This window comes from Mytilus edulis, chromosome 10 (genome assembly GCF_963676685.1).
Source record: "Mytilus edulis chromosome 10, xbMytEdul2.2, whole genome shotgun sequence".
Lineage (NCBI taxonomy): Eukaryota > Metazoa > Mollusca > Bivalvia > Mytilida > Mytilidae > Mytilus > Mytilus edulis.
In genome coordinates, this window is record NC_092353.1 from 65,219,310 (window position 1) to 65,234,752 (window position 15,443).

The 15,443-nt window shown below is 34.3% G+C and overlaps 1 protein-coding gene across 2 annotated transcripts in view; it reads right to left on the minus strand.

The window, feature by feature from the left end:
• Window positions 1-15,443, minus strand: part of LOC139492253 (E3 UFM1-protein ligase 1-like) — a 55,949-nt gene that overhangs the window by 20,747 nt on the left and 19,759 nt on the right. For both annotated transcript variants that reach the window (XM_071280453.1, XM_071280454.1), the window contains exons 8-11: window positions 14,668-14,843; window positions 13,106-13,276; window positions 7,295-7,415; window positions 3,790-4,033 (exon numbers count right to left, since the gene is read on the minus strand). In XM_071280453.1, the coding sequence (XP_071136554.1) occupies window positions 3,790-4,033; window positions 7,295-7,415; window positions 13,106-13,276; window positions 14,668-14,843 (712 nt within the window). The remainder of the gene's footprint in view (window positions 1-3,789; window positions 4,034-7,294; window positions 7,416-13,105; window positions 13,277-14,667; window positions 14,844-15,443) is intronic.

The following is a 15,443-nucleotide window of genomic DNA, read 5'->3' on the forward strand; positions in this document are numbered from 1 at the left end:
ACACGAAGGCCACTGGTTGATAAACTAATGATACAGTTATTGGACTACTTAGACCACTCTCACACCAAGGCCACTGGTTGATAAGCTAGTGATACAGTTATTGGACTACTTAGACCACTCTCACACCAAGGCCACTGGTTGATAAACTAATGATACAGTTATTGGACTACTTAGACCACTCTCGCACCAAGGCCACTGGTTGATAAACTAATGATACAGTTATTGGACTACGTAGACCACTCTCACACCAAGGCCACTGGTTGATAAACTAATGATACAGTTATTGGACTACTTAGACCACTCTAGCACCAAGGCCACTGGTTGATAAACTAATGATACAGTTATTGGACTACTTAGACCACTCTAGCACCAAGGCCACTGGTTGATAAACTAATGATACAGTTATTGGACTACGTAGACCACTCTCACACCAAGGCCACTGGTTGATAAACTAATGATACAGTTATTGGACTACGTAGACCACTCTAGCACCAAGGCCACTGGTTGATAAACTAATGATACAGTTATTGGACTACTTAGACATGTCTAGCACCAAGGCCACTGGTGGATAAGCTAATGATACAGTTATTGGACTACGTAGACCACTCTCACACCAAGGCCCCTGGTTGATAAGCTAGTGATACAGTTATTGGACTATGTAGACCACTCTAGCACCCAGGCCACTGGTTGATAAACTAATGATACAGTTATTGGACTACTTAGACCACTCTAGCTACAAGGCCACTGGTGGATAAACTAATGATACAGTTATTGGACTACGTAGACCACTCTCACACCAAGGCCACTGGTTGATAAGCTATTGATACAGTTATTGGACTACTTAGACATGTCTAGCACCAAGGCCACTGGTGGATAAGCTAATGATACAGTTATTGGACTACGTAGACCACTCTCACACCAAGGCCCCTGGTTGATAAGCTAGTGATACAGTTATTGGACTATGTAGACCACTCTCGCACCAAGGCCACTGGTTGATAAGCTAGTGATACAGTTATTGGACTATGTAGACCACTCTCGCACCAAGGCCACTGGTTGATAAACTAATGATACAGTTATTGGACTACGTAGACCACTCTCGCACCAAGGCCACTGGTTGATAAGCTAATGATACAGTTATTGGACTACTTAGACATGTCTAGCACCAAGGCCACTGGTGGATAAGCTAATGATACAGTTATTGGACTACGTAGACCACTCTCACACGAAGGCCACTGGTTGATAAACTAATGATGCAGTTATTGGACTACGAAGACCACTCTCGCACCAAGGCCACTGGTTGATAAACTAATGATACAGTTATTGGACTACGTAGACCACTCTAGCACCAAGGCCACTGGTTGATAAGCTAATGATACAGTTATTGGACTATGTAGACCACTCTCGCACCAAGGCCACTGGTTGATAAGCTAATGATACAGTTATTGGACTATGTAGACCACTCTAGCACCAAGGCCACTGGTTGATAAGCTAATGATACAGTTATTGGACTACTTAGACCACTCTAGCACCAAGGCCACTGGTTGATAAGCTAATGATACAGTTATTGGACTACTAAGACCACTGTAGCACCAAGGCCGTTGGTTGATAAACTAATGATACAGTTATTGGACTATGTAGACCACTCTCGCACCAAGGCCACTGGTTGATAAGCTAGTGATACAGTTATTGGACTACTTAGACCACTCTAGCACCAAGGCCACTGGTTGATAAACTAATGATACAGTTATTGGACTACTTAGACCACTCTAGCACCAAGGCCACTGGTTGATAAGCTAGTGATACAGTTATTGGACTACGTAGACCACTCTCACACCAAGGCCACTGGTTGATAAACTAATGATACAGTTATTGGACTACGTAGACCACTCTCACACCAAGGCCACTGGTTGATAAGCTAATGATACAGTTATTGGACTACTTAGACCACTCTAGCACCAAGGCCACTGGTTGATAAACTAATGATACAGTTATTGGACTATGTAGACCACTCTCACACCAAGGCCCCTGGTGGATAAGCTAGTGATACAGTTATTGGACTACTTAGACCACTCTAGCACCAAGGCCACTGGTTGATAAACTAATGATACAGTTATTGGACTACTTAGACCACTCTCACACGAAGGCCACTGGTGGATAAGCTAATGATACAGTTATTGGACTACTTAGACCACTCTAGCACCAAGGCCACTGGTTGATAAGCTAATGATACAGTTATTGGACTACGTAGACCACTCTCACACCAAGGCCACTGGTTGATAAACTAATGATACAGTTATTGGACTATGTAGACCACTCTAGCACCCAGGCCACTGGTTGATAAACTAATGATACAGTTATTGGACTACTTAGACCACTCTCACACAAAGGCCACTGGTTGATAAACTAATGATACAGTTATTGGACTACTTAGACCACTCTCGCACCAAGGCCACTGGTTGATAAACTAATGATACAGTTATTGGACTACGTAGACCACTCTCACACCAAGGCCACTGGTTGATAAACTAATGATACAGTTATTGGACTACTTAGACCACTCTCGCACCAAGGCCACTGGTTGATAAACTAATGATACAGTTATTGGACTATGTAGACCACTCTCACACGAAGGCCACTGGTTGATAAACTAATGATACAGTTATTGGACTATGTAGACCACTCTAGCACCAAGGCCACTGGTGGATAAGGTAACGATACAGTTATTGGACTACTTAGACCACTCTAGCACCAAGGCCACTGGTTGATAAACTAATGATACAGTTATTGGACTACTTAGACCACTCTAGCACCAAGGCCACTGGTGGATAAGCTAATGATACAGTTATTGGACTACGTAGACCACTCTCACACCAAGGCCACTGGTTGATAAACTAATGATACAGTTATTGGACTATGTAGACCACTCTCACACCAAGGCCACTGGTTGATAAGCTAATGATACAGTTATTGGACTACGTAGACCACTCTCACACCAAGGCCACTGGTTGATAAACTAATGATACAGTTATTGGACTACGTAGACCACTCTCACACCAAGGCCACTGGTTGATAAACTAATGATACAGTTATTGGACTACTTAGACCACTCTAGCACCAAGGCCACTGGTTGATAAACTAATGATACAGTTATTGGACTACGTAGACCACTCTCACACCAAGGCCACTGGTTGATAAGCTAATGATACAGTTATTGGACTACGTAGACCACTCTCACACCAAGGCCACTGGTTGATAAACTAATGATACAGTTATTGGACTACGTAGACCACTCTCACACCAAGGCCACTGGTTGATAAACTAATGATACAGTTATTGGACTACGTAGACCACTCTCACACCAAGGCCACTGGTGGATAAACTAATGATACAGTTATTTGACTATGTAGACCACTCTAGCACCAAGGCCACTGACAGCATTCATATATAACAAGAATGTGTCCATAGTACATGGATGGCCTACTTGCATAATCATTTTCTATGTTTTGTGGACTGTGAAATTGGAGTCAAAACTGTAATTTGGCATTTAAATAGGAAAGATCTTATCATAAGGAATATGTGTACTAAGTTTCAAGTTGATACTGATAGGACTGCATCTTCATCTAAAATTACCTTGACCAAACACTTTAATATGAAGATTGACAGAAGGACAGACGAATGGACAGAAAGAGGGATGGACAGATGAACGAACATCGCAGAGACAGAAAAAAACATAATGCCCCTAATCAGAGCAGAAAACCGAGTTCTGTAGGTTTAGCTTCACAATAGTACCTATGAAGTTGTAGAGCTATTTCAGCTATAAAGCTGTCAGGGCAATCTTCCAATTCTGTCTGTTCTTTAAGATGATTTTCTAATTCTTCCAGAGACATAAACTGGCATGCTTGTTGTTTTTCTTTCATTGAATTCGTTGCAACATCATCATCTGAATCATCTCTCTCTTGAGCTTTGAACTTCTTTTTGGTTGACCGGGTTTTAACTTCCCTACCCTGAGTTCCACCACCACTTTTAGAAACACCTTAAAATGAATCAATAAACTCACTTTATTCATTTGGTCAATAAACATGATAAAATAAACACAATAAACTTACTTTATTCATTTAGTCAATAGAATAAACACAATAAACTCTGTCATAGTTTTAAGTTGATAAGCAAAATCATATAACAAAATGCTCTGCAGAGCAGTTTAATAAAACCATAAAGGTTGAGGTTAAAGCAAGTATGGACACAAAATTCAAGATTGATACTGCTCTGAATTTGGATTGTTATTAAATATTTGACATTTGACAAAGCATAGATTTCTGAAATATTGTGGTCCAATATACCAAATCCCAATACATACATGGTAAGATTCAGCACATCAAAGAACCACAACAATTCAATTTTTGATGAAATCAGACAAAGTTTAATTAAGGACCCTTTGGACTTCAATGTGGACCAATTTGATCACAGGGCCCAAAGCCAAAATCTAAACACAAGTTAACTTCAGCAAATCAAAGAATCACATTCATTCAATTTTTAATGAAATCTAAAATGTTTAATCTTGGACCCTTTAGACCTCAATGTGGACCAATTTGAAAACGGGACCTAAAATCAAAAATCTGAATACAGGGTGTATTGACAAAGGTGATGACAACATCGTCTTAACATTATACAGCCACAAAAACTGACTGACCTAAGGGGGGCCCTCTCCAGTCATGCTTCAGTGATTCCCTATATTGTTAACCAAATTTTTCCCACGAAAGGGGGGGGGGGGGGGGCAGGCCCCCCCCCCTGGATCCGCCTATGGATGTTATTAAGACTATGGACTTCTTAAATGTTTGCAAAAACTAAATTTTAAGAGATATTTTTGTATGAGTATAAGGATTTTTTTACTTCATACAGCCACACCACAAAGTAATTTTCAGATTCTTGATTTCTGAATTGAATCTAATCTTAAATCGATATCACAATAAACAGCTGCGCCATGAGCGCATGATACTCCCGACGTCTTGTGTGGAAGTTTTATGCAATAATCATAAATAGTTTCTGAGAAAGTTTTTAAGCAATTACCATTTATTGCTTTTGAGACATGGCGGGACATGTGAAACCCCCCCCCCCCCCCAACCCCAACCCTGTTTTTTTTTACAAATATCACTAAAATAAAATTTGAATCAAACTAAAAAGTATACAGATCTTTAGATTAATATAACAAAGAAGTGTGTACAGTTTCAAGCAATAATCATAAATTGTTTTTGAGATACGGCGCGACATGTAAAAAACAACCTCCCCTTTTTTACAAAATACTCAGTGCGACATGTGAAAAAAACACACCCCTGTTTTAGTTACAAAGTGCCGTAACTCAAAAAGTTTAAATCTTATTTTCACCAAAAAGTATACAGATCATTTGACCATCATAAAAAACAACTATATTATAGCGAACCCTATCATAGTTTTCCATAGATTCACCTGCAAGTTACCTGTCCATTTAAACTTTTGTAAGTTCTATTGTCCCATTGAACAAATACAACAGGTATTGTTCTCTGTATAGTTTATTTGATGGGACCTTTAAATTTCTTCCAAGAGAAATCTATCACTCATTGATTAATTTACCTGAGTAAAAAAAAAATTCTTCCAAATAAATGAAAATACACTTGTAATTGTTCAATATACCCTGGTTGTTGTTTTTTATTCTTCATTCAAAACTGAGGTTTTGCTATGTTTCCATGAAAAGATGTCAATAGTGTAATTATTAGGACAGAAATCAATATAATAGATGCCCAAGGTGTATGAATGTGTGTTTTTTGTTTATTTTTCAAATTCTGTAAACCAACTTATTTTCACAAATAGTTATTCATCTCAACTTATTCCTTTTATGTTGATTTCTTAGCTATGTATCTGAATAGATTAATAATTTTCTTGCTGTTTTTATGTAAGGGAAGACCAAAAAGTAACATTTGTACAATGATTTATTTGTACTCTTATTTTATAAAATCACTGTTATTATCTGATGACCATACAAGAGCTGCAATATGCAGTTATAGATGGAATAACGCTTGAAAAATCTGAGAACATTTTTAAACACTGTGGATATATTCATTAAAATTATCTCCCCTGGTTATAGTTGATTCTGACTGTTCATGTATTATGTAGTTCTTTTGATTCATACAAAGTGCAAATTTTGCGTTGGATACATTATTTACACATTACACCAATTTAGATAAAAAGATATTTTAAAAATTACATGATTAATTTGATTAAAAAAAAACGCTTTAATTTTGCATCTTGAATAATTTTGAAATCTTGAAAATGACTTTGAAATTTATTTTGCAAACTAACTTAACTAAATAATAGCAATGCACACTTGGCTGAGATTCATTTGACTATCATAAATACTGAAGTATGAACAAACTAATTCCCCCTTAGACAAGCTTACCCTCCTTTAGGTTATAAGGTTAAAATTATACAAAAGTTTGATCAGAAATCAACTTTTAATTTTTGAATTAGTTTTTATATTGAAACTATTAAAAATGTATTATTGATATTGAATAAATACAATGCCACATGCAGTTTTGCAGGAGTTCTTATTTATTATTTGTACATGTATATTTATCATTGACAGTTCAATTTTTTGTTCAGGTAAATTAATCAATGAGTGATAGATTTCTCTTGGAAGAAATTTAAAGGTCCCATCAAATAAACTATACAGAGAACAATATCTGTTGTATTTGTTCAATGGGACAATAGAACTTACAAAAGTTTAAATGGACAGGTAGCTTGCAGGTGAATCTATGGAAAACTATGATAGGGTTCGCAATAAGTTTCATGAAATTTAGATAAGTCGTTCTCAAGTTACGGTGCGACATGTTTACGCCCGACAGACAGACAGACAGACGTACGGACGGACGGACACTGGACATTTGTATACCATAATACGTCCCGTCAAAATTTTGACGGGTGTATAAAAATTACTATAAAAATCAATAGCCTATTCACATGGCAACTGCAAAAACACATATTTTTGTTGTTGTTGGATGATAACATAGATGAAGTCCCAAAGCTAAAATGTATGAAGCTTTCATATTCCCCTTTGAGACTAACAAAATAATTGAAACATTAATAAAATTGTGAATGGAAATGGGGAATGTGTCAAAGAGACAACAACCTGACCAAAGAGCAAACAACAGCCAAAGGCCATCCATGGGTCTTCAATACAGCAAGAAATTCCTGCAACCAGAGGCCTACTTCAGCTGGCCCCTAAACAAAAATGTATACTAGTTGAGGTATAATGAACGTGTACCTGCAGCCTTTTTTCTTCTTTGATCCTTTCTATCCTCTTTACCACCCTCGTCTATCTTTGAGAATTTCCCACTTCCTTTTGATGCTTCATTGGAGAATAAGGAAGGATTGTTTCTTACATCCTAAAAAGAGAAACATATTCTTCAATCTAAAACTAGGAACATCTTCAAAGATTGACACTCCCCAACACTGTAAAGAAAACAATTCATGACAAAAATCTCTTTTTTGTTGATCTTTTATTGCTAATAATTTTTTTTTCGTTTAAATTCTTCACATTTGGCTTAGGCAAACTAAAGTTAGGAAACTGAAACCAGCAATTGGACGTACGAACAATAACATACCATCGGACAAGGGAAAACTTAACGCCAACTCTGCAATGGCAGGCGCATAAAAATTGCTATTTAATGGCAATCCCTGCTATAAGAGTCTTATTATTATCGCAAATATTTAATTATTTGTTGTGCTTATCATTTTTGTTATGTGGAAGGTTTTTTTATCAATAATTTATAGTTTTTAATATTTTAGCCAAAAACATCAAAATTTTTTATATGTTTATTAAATGTCTATAATGTAGGATCTACAAATATTGATAGCAAGCTAATTCACTTTTGAGTTTGTTACCTAAGCCTATCTGATTGTGACATTGATAAATAACAGAAGCAAAAGGAAAACATGACACTAAAGCGAATTGAAAGAGCCATGACATTGCTTTCTTTTTTTCTTATATTTTCCATGTGTTCCCATTGTTAATTCAAATATTCCTTGACAGTTGTTAAAATGATTTGTTGTTTTTAATTTGTTCTTTAAGAATCTGTTACTTCTATTTATCTAAGTTATAACGTGCTGTATTGTTAAGGTCTCAGCATATGGGAAAATATCAGGGAATTAGTGTCTGGGATGTCAATAATTTAATTTTGGTACATTTATGAAGATTTTGATAATATAAAGGTTTTGTTTGAAAAAAAAGTTCATGGACACTTCTTTTAGAGTAAAACTTAACTATCCAAGTATATAAAACATGTTTCATATGACTTTAAAGAGCAAAAGCTTTAATAACAAGTCAAAAAACAATCTTGACATAGTTGTAGATCTTATCTTGCTTGTCAGTTTTGCTATTGAAAAAGTCTATCTTTTTATTACAATTCTCATGAATATAGGCAAAAACACTATACTGTGAAAGTACTTTAATTCATGGGTATCAATTTTCTTGGTTTGAGCAACATTTCTATGTTCGTGTGTTTTTAAATTCGTGGATTCGAGTTTTCAAAGAAAAAAAATGAAAAGTTTAAGCCGTAAGAAACAAACAAAGGTTACAAATTGTCTGAATTGAAGGAAATTGCATAGTAAACATTGATCCGTGTAAATTGTAGTGATGGCACTAATTAACCAGAGATTTGGATGGAGAGTTGTCTCATTGGCACTCATACCACATCTTCCTATATCTATATGGCAGCAGTCCTTTTGCGCATATTACTGTTTTTCAGGGGTATTGTTTGCGCCAAATTTTGTTTTCCAAATGTATCAATTGCCCCAGTATTCGGAACTCATATGTGTCAATTTACCTGTACACATATCTATCATAAATATTAATGATTGATATATACGTTTTTTTGGCTTAAAAAGTATCATATGTTAGGAGATATTTCACCATGAAGATGAGCATCTGTAGAGAAATGACTTAAAATTCATTAGACAGTAAATGTACAGAGAGAGAATAAAACTTATTGCTTTGCTGGATATTTTATACAAGATATGCCGAAAGAGAGGAAAATAGAACTTTTGCTGATTATGTTTTAGCCACAAAAGTTGATAACACAGTGATTTGTTCCCACCATGTGTATGGGCTTTATTATTATTAGGAATTATTATGAACTGTTTTATGCATTTCATCCTTCAATGTTTGTGTTTTTGGACAATAAAGTGAAGTTACAAGCTACTACATATATTAAATTGGGAAGTACTCATGCAGCAGCAGTAAGAAGTAGATATGTTTCAGAAAAGGAAACATTTGCCATGTAAACTGCTGGTTCCAAGTCCCAAAAAAGGAGTAGGGAAGTAATTTTTCTTCTAAATGGCACAATCAAATGTTTTATTTTTGGGGCAAATAATACCATGGATTTTTAAAACATGTGGCGCAAACGTAGCATTTGAGAAAAAAGTTGTGGCGCAAAAGGAGGCATTTGAGAAAAAAGTTGTGTCGCAAAAGGACGCATTTTTGGCGCAAATGGATCTCTCCCATCTATATAGAGTGACCAAAGGTGTTAATTAGGCCATAAACATGTCACCTAAAGAAAACAGTTACATAAACAAGTGCTATAAACATATTTTAAATTGTAAAATAATTCTTATCAAAAGCAAGCCTAGAATAAAATTATTATTTCCCAAACATACGAGAATTATTAGATTATAAAATGAACACTTTATCATAGCATATCAATACCGGAAATCTGACTTTCATCGTTCAAAAATATTTTTTTAAGATAATTAAAAGATCAAAAGTTGCACACTTAAAGTTCTTCAAGATTAAATGGGTATAGTCCAGCCTGATGTTGTAGTTCATAGTTCATGTGCCCTGTTAATACTATAATGTAATTCTCAGATTTGGCGATTATTTAATATATACTGTAGAACACATCAGAAGTCAAACCTACAATGGGATCTTTTCATGTCTTTATTTGGACAACGGTTGTTTTATTTCGTTGAACACTTAAATTCGTGGATAAAGTAATTCCAAGAAAACCACGAAAATAGGTACCCCACGAATAAAAGTACTTTCACAGTAAATTGATAAACAATCATGTCCAAATAAGAGATGAATGGTTGTCCTTGGCTAATATACTGTAAATTCAGAAATTTTTGTGTGCATTTCTTATTGCGATTTTGTCATTTAAGACCAAAATGTGAGTACAAATTATTGTGATTGTAACTCTGTAGCATTGTTTGCAATAACAACCAGATGCTCCGCAGGGCGTAGCTTTATACGACCGCAGAGGTTGAACCCTGAACGGTTAGGGCAAATATGGACACAACATTCAAGCTGGATTCAGCTCTAAATTTGGATTGTGATTAAATAGTTGACACAGCATAGGTTTCTGACACAGAATGAATGTGTTCTAATGAACTTAAAATTTTTGTTTCTCTTAGAGCAATTCACTATGCTGTTGAATATTAATCCTCTCAAAAAAATGTTTGAAGAAATTTTCTTTTTTATTTATGAAATTTCAAATGAGAAAAATTGAACCCAATTTTTTTAATCACATCCCCCTTTCCCTTATTCCAAAACTAATCTCAATTAAAATTTCTAATGGAGTTTGCAACAATAACTACTCATTTAAATACATCATAAAATATTAAGATGTAAAAAAACTGCTTGTTATCACTGAATGGTAAAGATTATTTTAATTTATCAGTTGGTAGTAAAAAGTGAATATACATTGTATATTGTATATAACAAAGATTTAAGTTGATTCTGGACAAAGAAAGATAACTCCAATTAAAAAAAAATCTTGCTATTGCACAATATTTTGCAATTAGATATTTCTTGCTTACTATTCTGGACAAAGAAAGATAACTCTAATTAAAAAAAAAATGATATTTCTTGCCATTGCGCAATACTGTGCAATTGAAAAGACTTGCTATTGCACAATACTTAATATAATAATTTTAGATCCTGATTTGGACCAACTTGAAAACTGGGCCCATAATAAATGATCTAAGTACATTTTTGGATTCAGCATATCAAAGAACTTCAAGATTCCAATTTTTGTTAAAATCAGACTAAGTTTAATTTTGGACCCTTTGGACTTTAGTGTAGACCAATTTGAAAACAGGACCAAAAATGAAGAATCTACATACACAGTTAGATTTGGTATATCAAAGAACCCCATTTATTCAATTTTTGATGAAATCAAACAAAGTTTAATTTTGGACCCCGATTTGGACCAACTTGAAAACTGGGCCAATAATCAAGAATCTAAGTACATTTTTAGATTCAGCATATCAAAGAACCTAACTGATTCATTTTTTGTCAAAATCAAACTAAGTTTAATTTTGGACCCTTTGGACCTTAATGTAGACCAATTTGAAAACGGGACCAAAAGTTAAGAATCTACATACACAGTCATGACAGTTAGATTCAGCATATCAAAGAACCCCAATTATTCAATTTTGATGAAATCAAACAAAAGTTTAATTTTGGACCCTTTGGGCCCCTTATTATGTTGGGACCAAAACTCCCAAAATCAAACCCAACCTTTCTTTTATGGTCATAAACCTTGTGTTTAAATTTCATAGATTTCTATTTACTTATACTAACGTTATGGTGCGAAAACCAAGAAAAATGCTTATTTGGGTCCCTTTTTGGCCCCTAATTCCTAAACTGTTGGGACCTAAACTCCCAAAATCAATACCAACCTTCCTTTTGTAGTCATTAACATTGTGTTTAAATTTCATTGATTTCTATTTACTTAAACTAATGTTATTGTGCGAAAACCAAGAATAATGCTTATTTGGGCCCTTTTTTGGCCCCTAATTCCTAAACTGTTGAGACCAAAACTCCCAAAATCAATCCCAACCGTTCTTTTGTGGTCATAAACCTTGTGTCAAAATTTCATAGATTTCTATTACCTTAAACTAAAGTTATAGTGCGAAAACCAAGAAAATGCTTATTTGGGCCCTTTTTGGCCCCTAATTCCTAAAATGTTGGGACCAAAACTCCCAAAATCAATACCAACCTTCCTTTTGTGGTCATAAACCTTGTGTTAAAATTTCATAGATTTCCATTCACTTTTACTAAAGTTAGAGTGCGAAAACTAAAAGTATTCGGACGCCGGACGACGACGACGACGACGACGACGACGACGACGCTGACGCCAACGTGATAGCAATATACGACGAAAATTTTTTCAAAATTTGCGGTCGTATAAAAACATCGTGATAATTTCTGATTCTACTGTTGTGTAAGGAGTTTTACAGTTTATTACTTACTAAATGTATATGTGCTATAACGAGGAATACAGAAGGTAAATGTATAAAAATTGATTAAAACATGCCTGTTAGCTGATAGCAATTGTCTTCTTTTTTTTTTTAACTTTAGTAGTATTAGGCATGTCATGTGAATGATTTTTAGCACCTTTTTACTTTGAAACATTTAAAAAAAATTCATGCAACTTATAATTGCAGATATGTCAATGCTACTGTACCAATTTGATTAGGGAACAAAATTAATCTGTCAATTGATTTGTTAATTAAGACAACAACTAGTTGATATTCAATAAAGATTAAATGATTGATTAAATGTTGGTTGCTTTACGCCGCATTTGCACAAGATTAAATGATACAATGTACCATCAAACAACAAATTACATTAGCAGAGATTAATATTTATTTCAGCACCAATTTATCATGATAATACAATTAGTGTATTTATTGTGTAGGTGCGTGATGTATTCCATACAAGATTGATAGACTAAGATTTGTATTTAAACAACTTCTCCAATTAACACTTCCTGTTTTTTTCAATCAACCATATCCATGGAAACAATAAACAATCAAACATTGTTAATGCTAAATTATTTATTCTCCAACAATATTTTCGTTATCCTGTTTTAAATCAGGACTGGAGTTCAAATTGTGTCTGAAAAAGATTTCTCATTTTACCAAGTTTCAAGCTAGGATTGTTCAAGAAAGACCTTACATGTTACGCGCAAGAGGAAACGTTTTTCTCAAATTTCAAGGAAAAAAAAGAGGTTGCTTACTATCCATGAGTGTTTTTTATAAAACCAAAAGACGTTAGTTCATTTTCAATTCTTACCATTTCAGCCTTTTTGATAACCAAATCTTTGAAAGGTTCATTCCACTTCTGTATAAATTTATCACTGGTTACTATTGTATCACAGCATACTGCAGTGTGTGGATACTTCTTTGAACATTCAGTTAAAATCTGTTTAACATCTTCCATACTAAATATGGAAGGCAGTACAGGCTACAATCAAAAAAGTCTATCATTAAACATACTAAATATGGAAGGCAGTTAAGGTTACAATCAACAAAGTCTATCATTAAAAATTCTGAGATTACAAATTTGAAAAATACAAAATGTATACTGTGGATTCATTATTTTCGTTGGATACCAATTTTCGTGGATTTCGTGGGTATAGGTGAGCTACGAAATTAAATGTTCAATGAATGACAAATTTTCTAAAGGCTTAACCCGCAACATTCTGTATGTATGTGTCTGTCCCAAGTCAGGATCTGTAATTTAGTGGTTGTCGTTTGTTTATTTGTTGCATATTTGGTTTTTTTTGGTTCAATTTTTACATAAAATAGGCTGTTAATTTTCTCGTTTGAATTGTTTTACATTGTCATTTTGGGGCCTTTTATAGCTGACTATGCAGTGTGGGGTTTGCTCATTATTGAAGGCTGTAGGGTGACCTAGAGTTGCTAATTCTGTGTTGTTTTGGTCTCTTGTGGAGAGTTATCTCATTGGCAATCATACCACATCTTCTTTTTTTATATTGTATGAAGACTTCAGCAAAAAGCACAAAATTAAATATCCATGAACATGCAAGTTTTCCTTCAACCATGAAAATTGATATCCATGAAAATAAATGAATCCACAGTAAGTCAATACATACATAAAATTTGAAATTCTAACAATAACTGTCAAAAATTGTAGTTCTTGTACAGTTCATTACAAATGGAAACAAATTGGTAAAGGACTTACAAGTATACCATAACTTTGTGATTTAAAAAACTGACATATCGTAGATTATTTTTAAATGAGAATATCTTAAAATCCTTGATAAAATACTGGACATAAAACATACAGCAGTAAACAATTGAACTTTTCAGTTGGAAATATATATACATAAATAATCAGATTTATAAAGGAATCTGAGCCGGTATTTTAACTCCTATTATTTCCCCTTATGTAGGTTGTCATCTAAAGTTAATATATGTACTATGAAATTCAGACTACACATTTATTCTGAGATAGCTTAGAGAGAGTTTAATAATTGTAAACACTATTTTGTTGTATGACAGGGAGGGGAATGGTATCTTGTGCATGTATTGATTTCTACATTTCTAACTACACTTATAGACATTAACATTTGTTTGTTGATGTGATTCATAAGTGTGTTTCTTGTTTCTTGTTTTTATATAGATTAGACCATTGGTTTTCCTGTTTGAATGATTTTACACTAGTAATTTTTGGGGCCCTTTATAGCTTGCTTTTTGGTGTGAGCCTAGGCTCCGTGTTGAAAACTGTACCTTGACCTATAATGGTTTACTTTTATAAATTGTGACTTGGATGGAGAGTTGTCTCATTGGTACTCATACCACATCTTCCTATATCCAATTATAAATACAAACCATTATATCAATCCATGTATCATTAGTATCAGCTTCCTCTACACTAGCCTCAACCTGATCTTTAATAGCAGCTCCAATACAACATGTTCCAAGATATGTCATTGCTTCATCTTTGAATCTTCTTTTTATATAAGACTTTGGATCTGCTATTCCAAGTCGGATCAAGGAGTCATATTCTGAAAGAATAATTAATTTTATATTCTTAAAATTCCTGACTGATTGCAATTAAACTTTTACAGTTTATTTTTCACATAATAAAACCAGATGCTCTGCATGGGCAGCTTTATACGACCGCAAAGGTTAAACCCTGAACGGTTAGGGCAAGTATGGACACAACATTCAAGCTGGATACAGCTCTAACTTTGGATTGTGATTAAATAGTTGACACAGCATAGGTTTCTGACACAGAATGAATGTGGTCTAATGAACTTAAATTTTTTTTTTGCCTTTGAGCAATTCACTATGCTGTTGAATATTAATCCTCTCAAAAAAATGTTTGAAGAAATTTTCTTTTTATTTATGAAATCTGAAATGAGAAAAATTTAACCCCCCCCCCCCCCCCCCCCCCACATTTTTGTTCACATCCCCCTTTCCCTTTTTCCAAAACTGATCTCAATTCAAATTTCTAATGGAGTTTGCAACAATAACTACTAATTTAAATACATCATAAAATATTAAAATGTAACAAAAGGTGCTTGTTATCACTGAATGGTAAAGATTGTTTTAATTTATCAGTTGGTAGTAAAAGCGAATATACATTGTATATTGTATAAAAC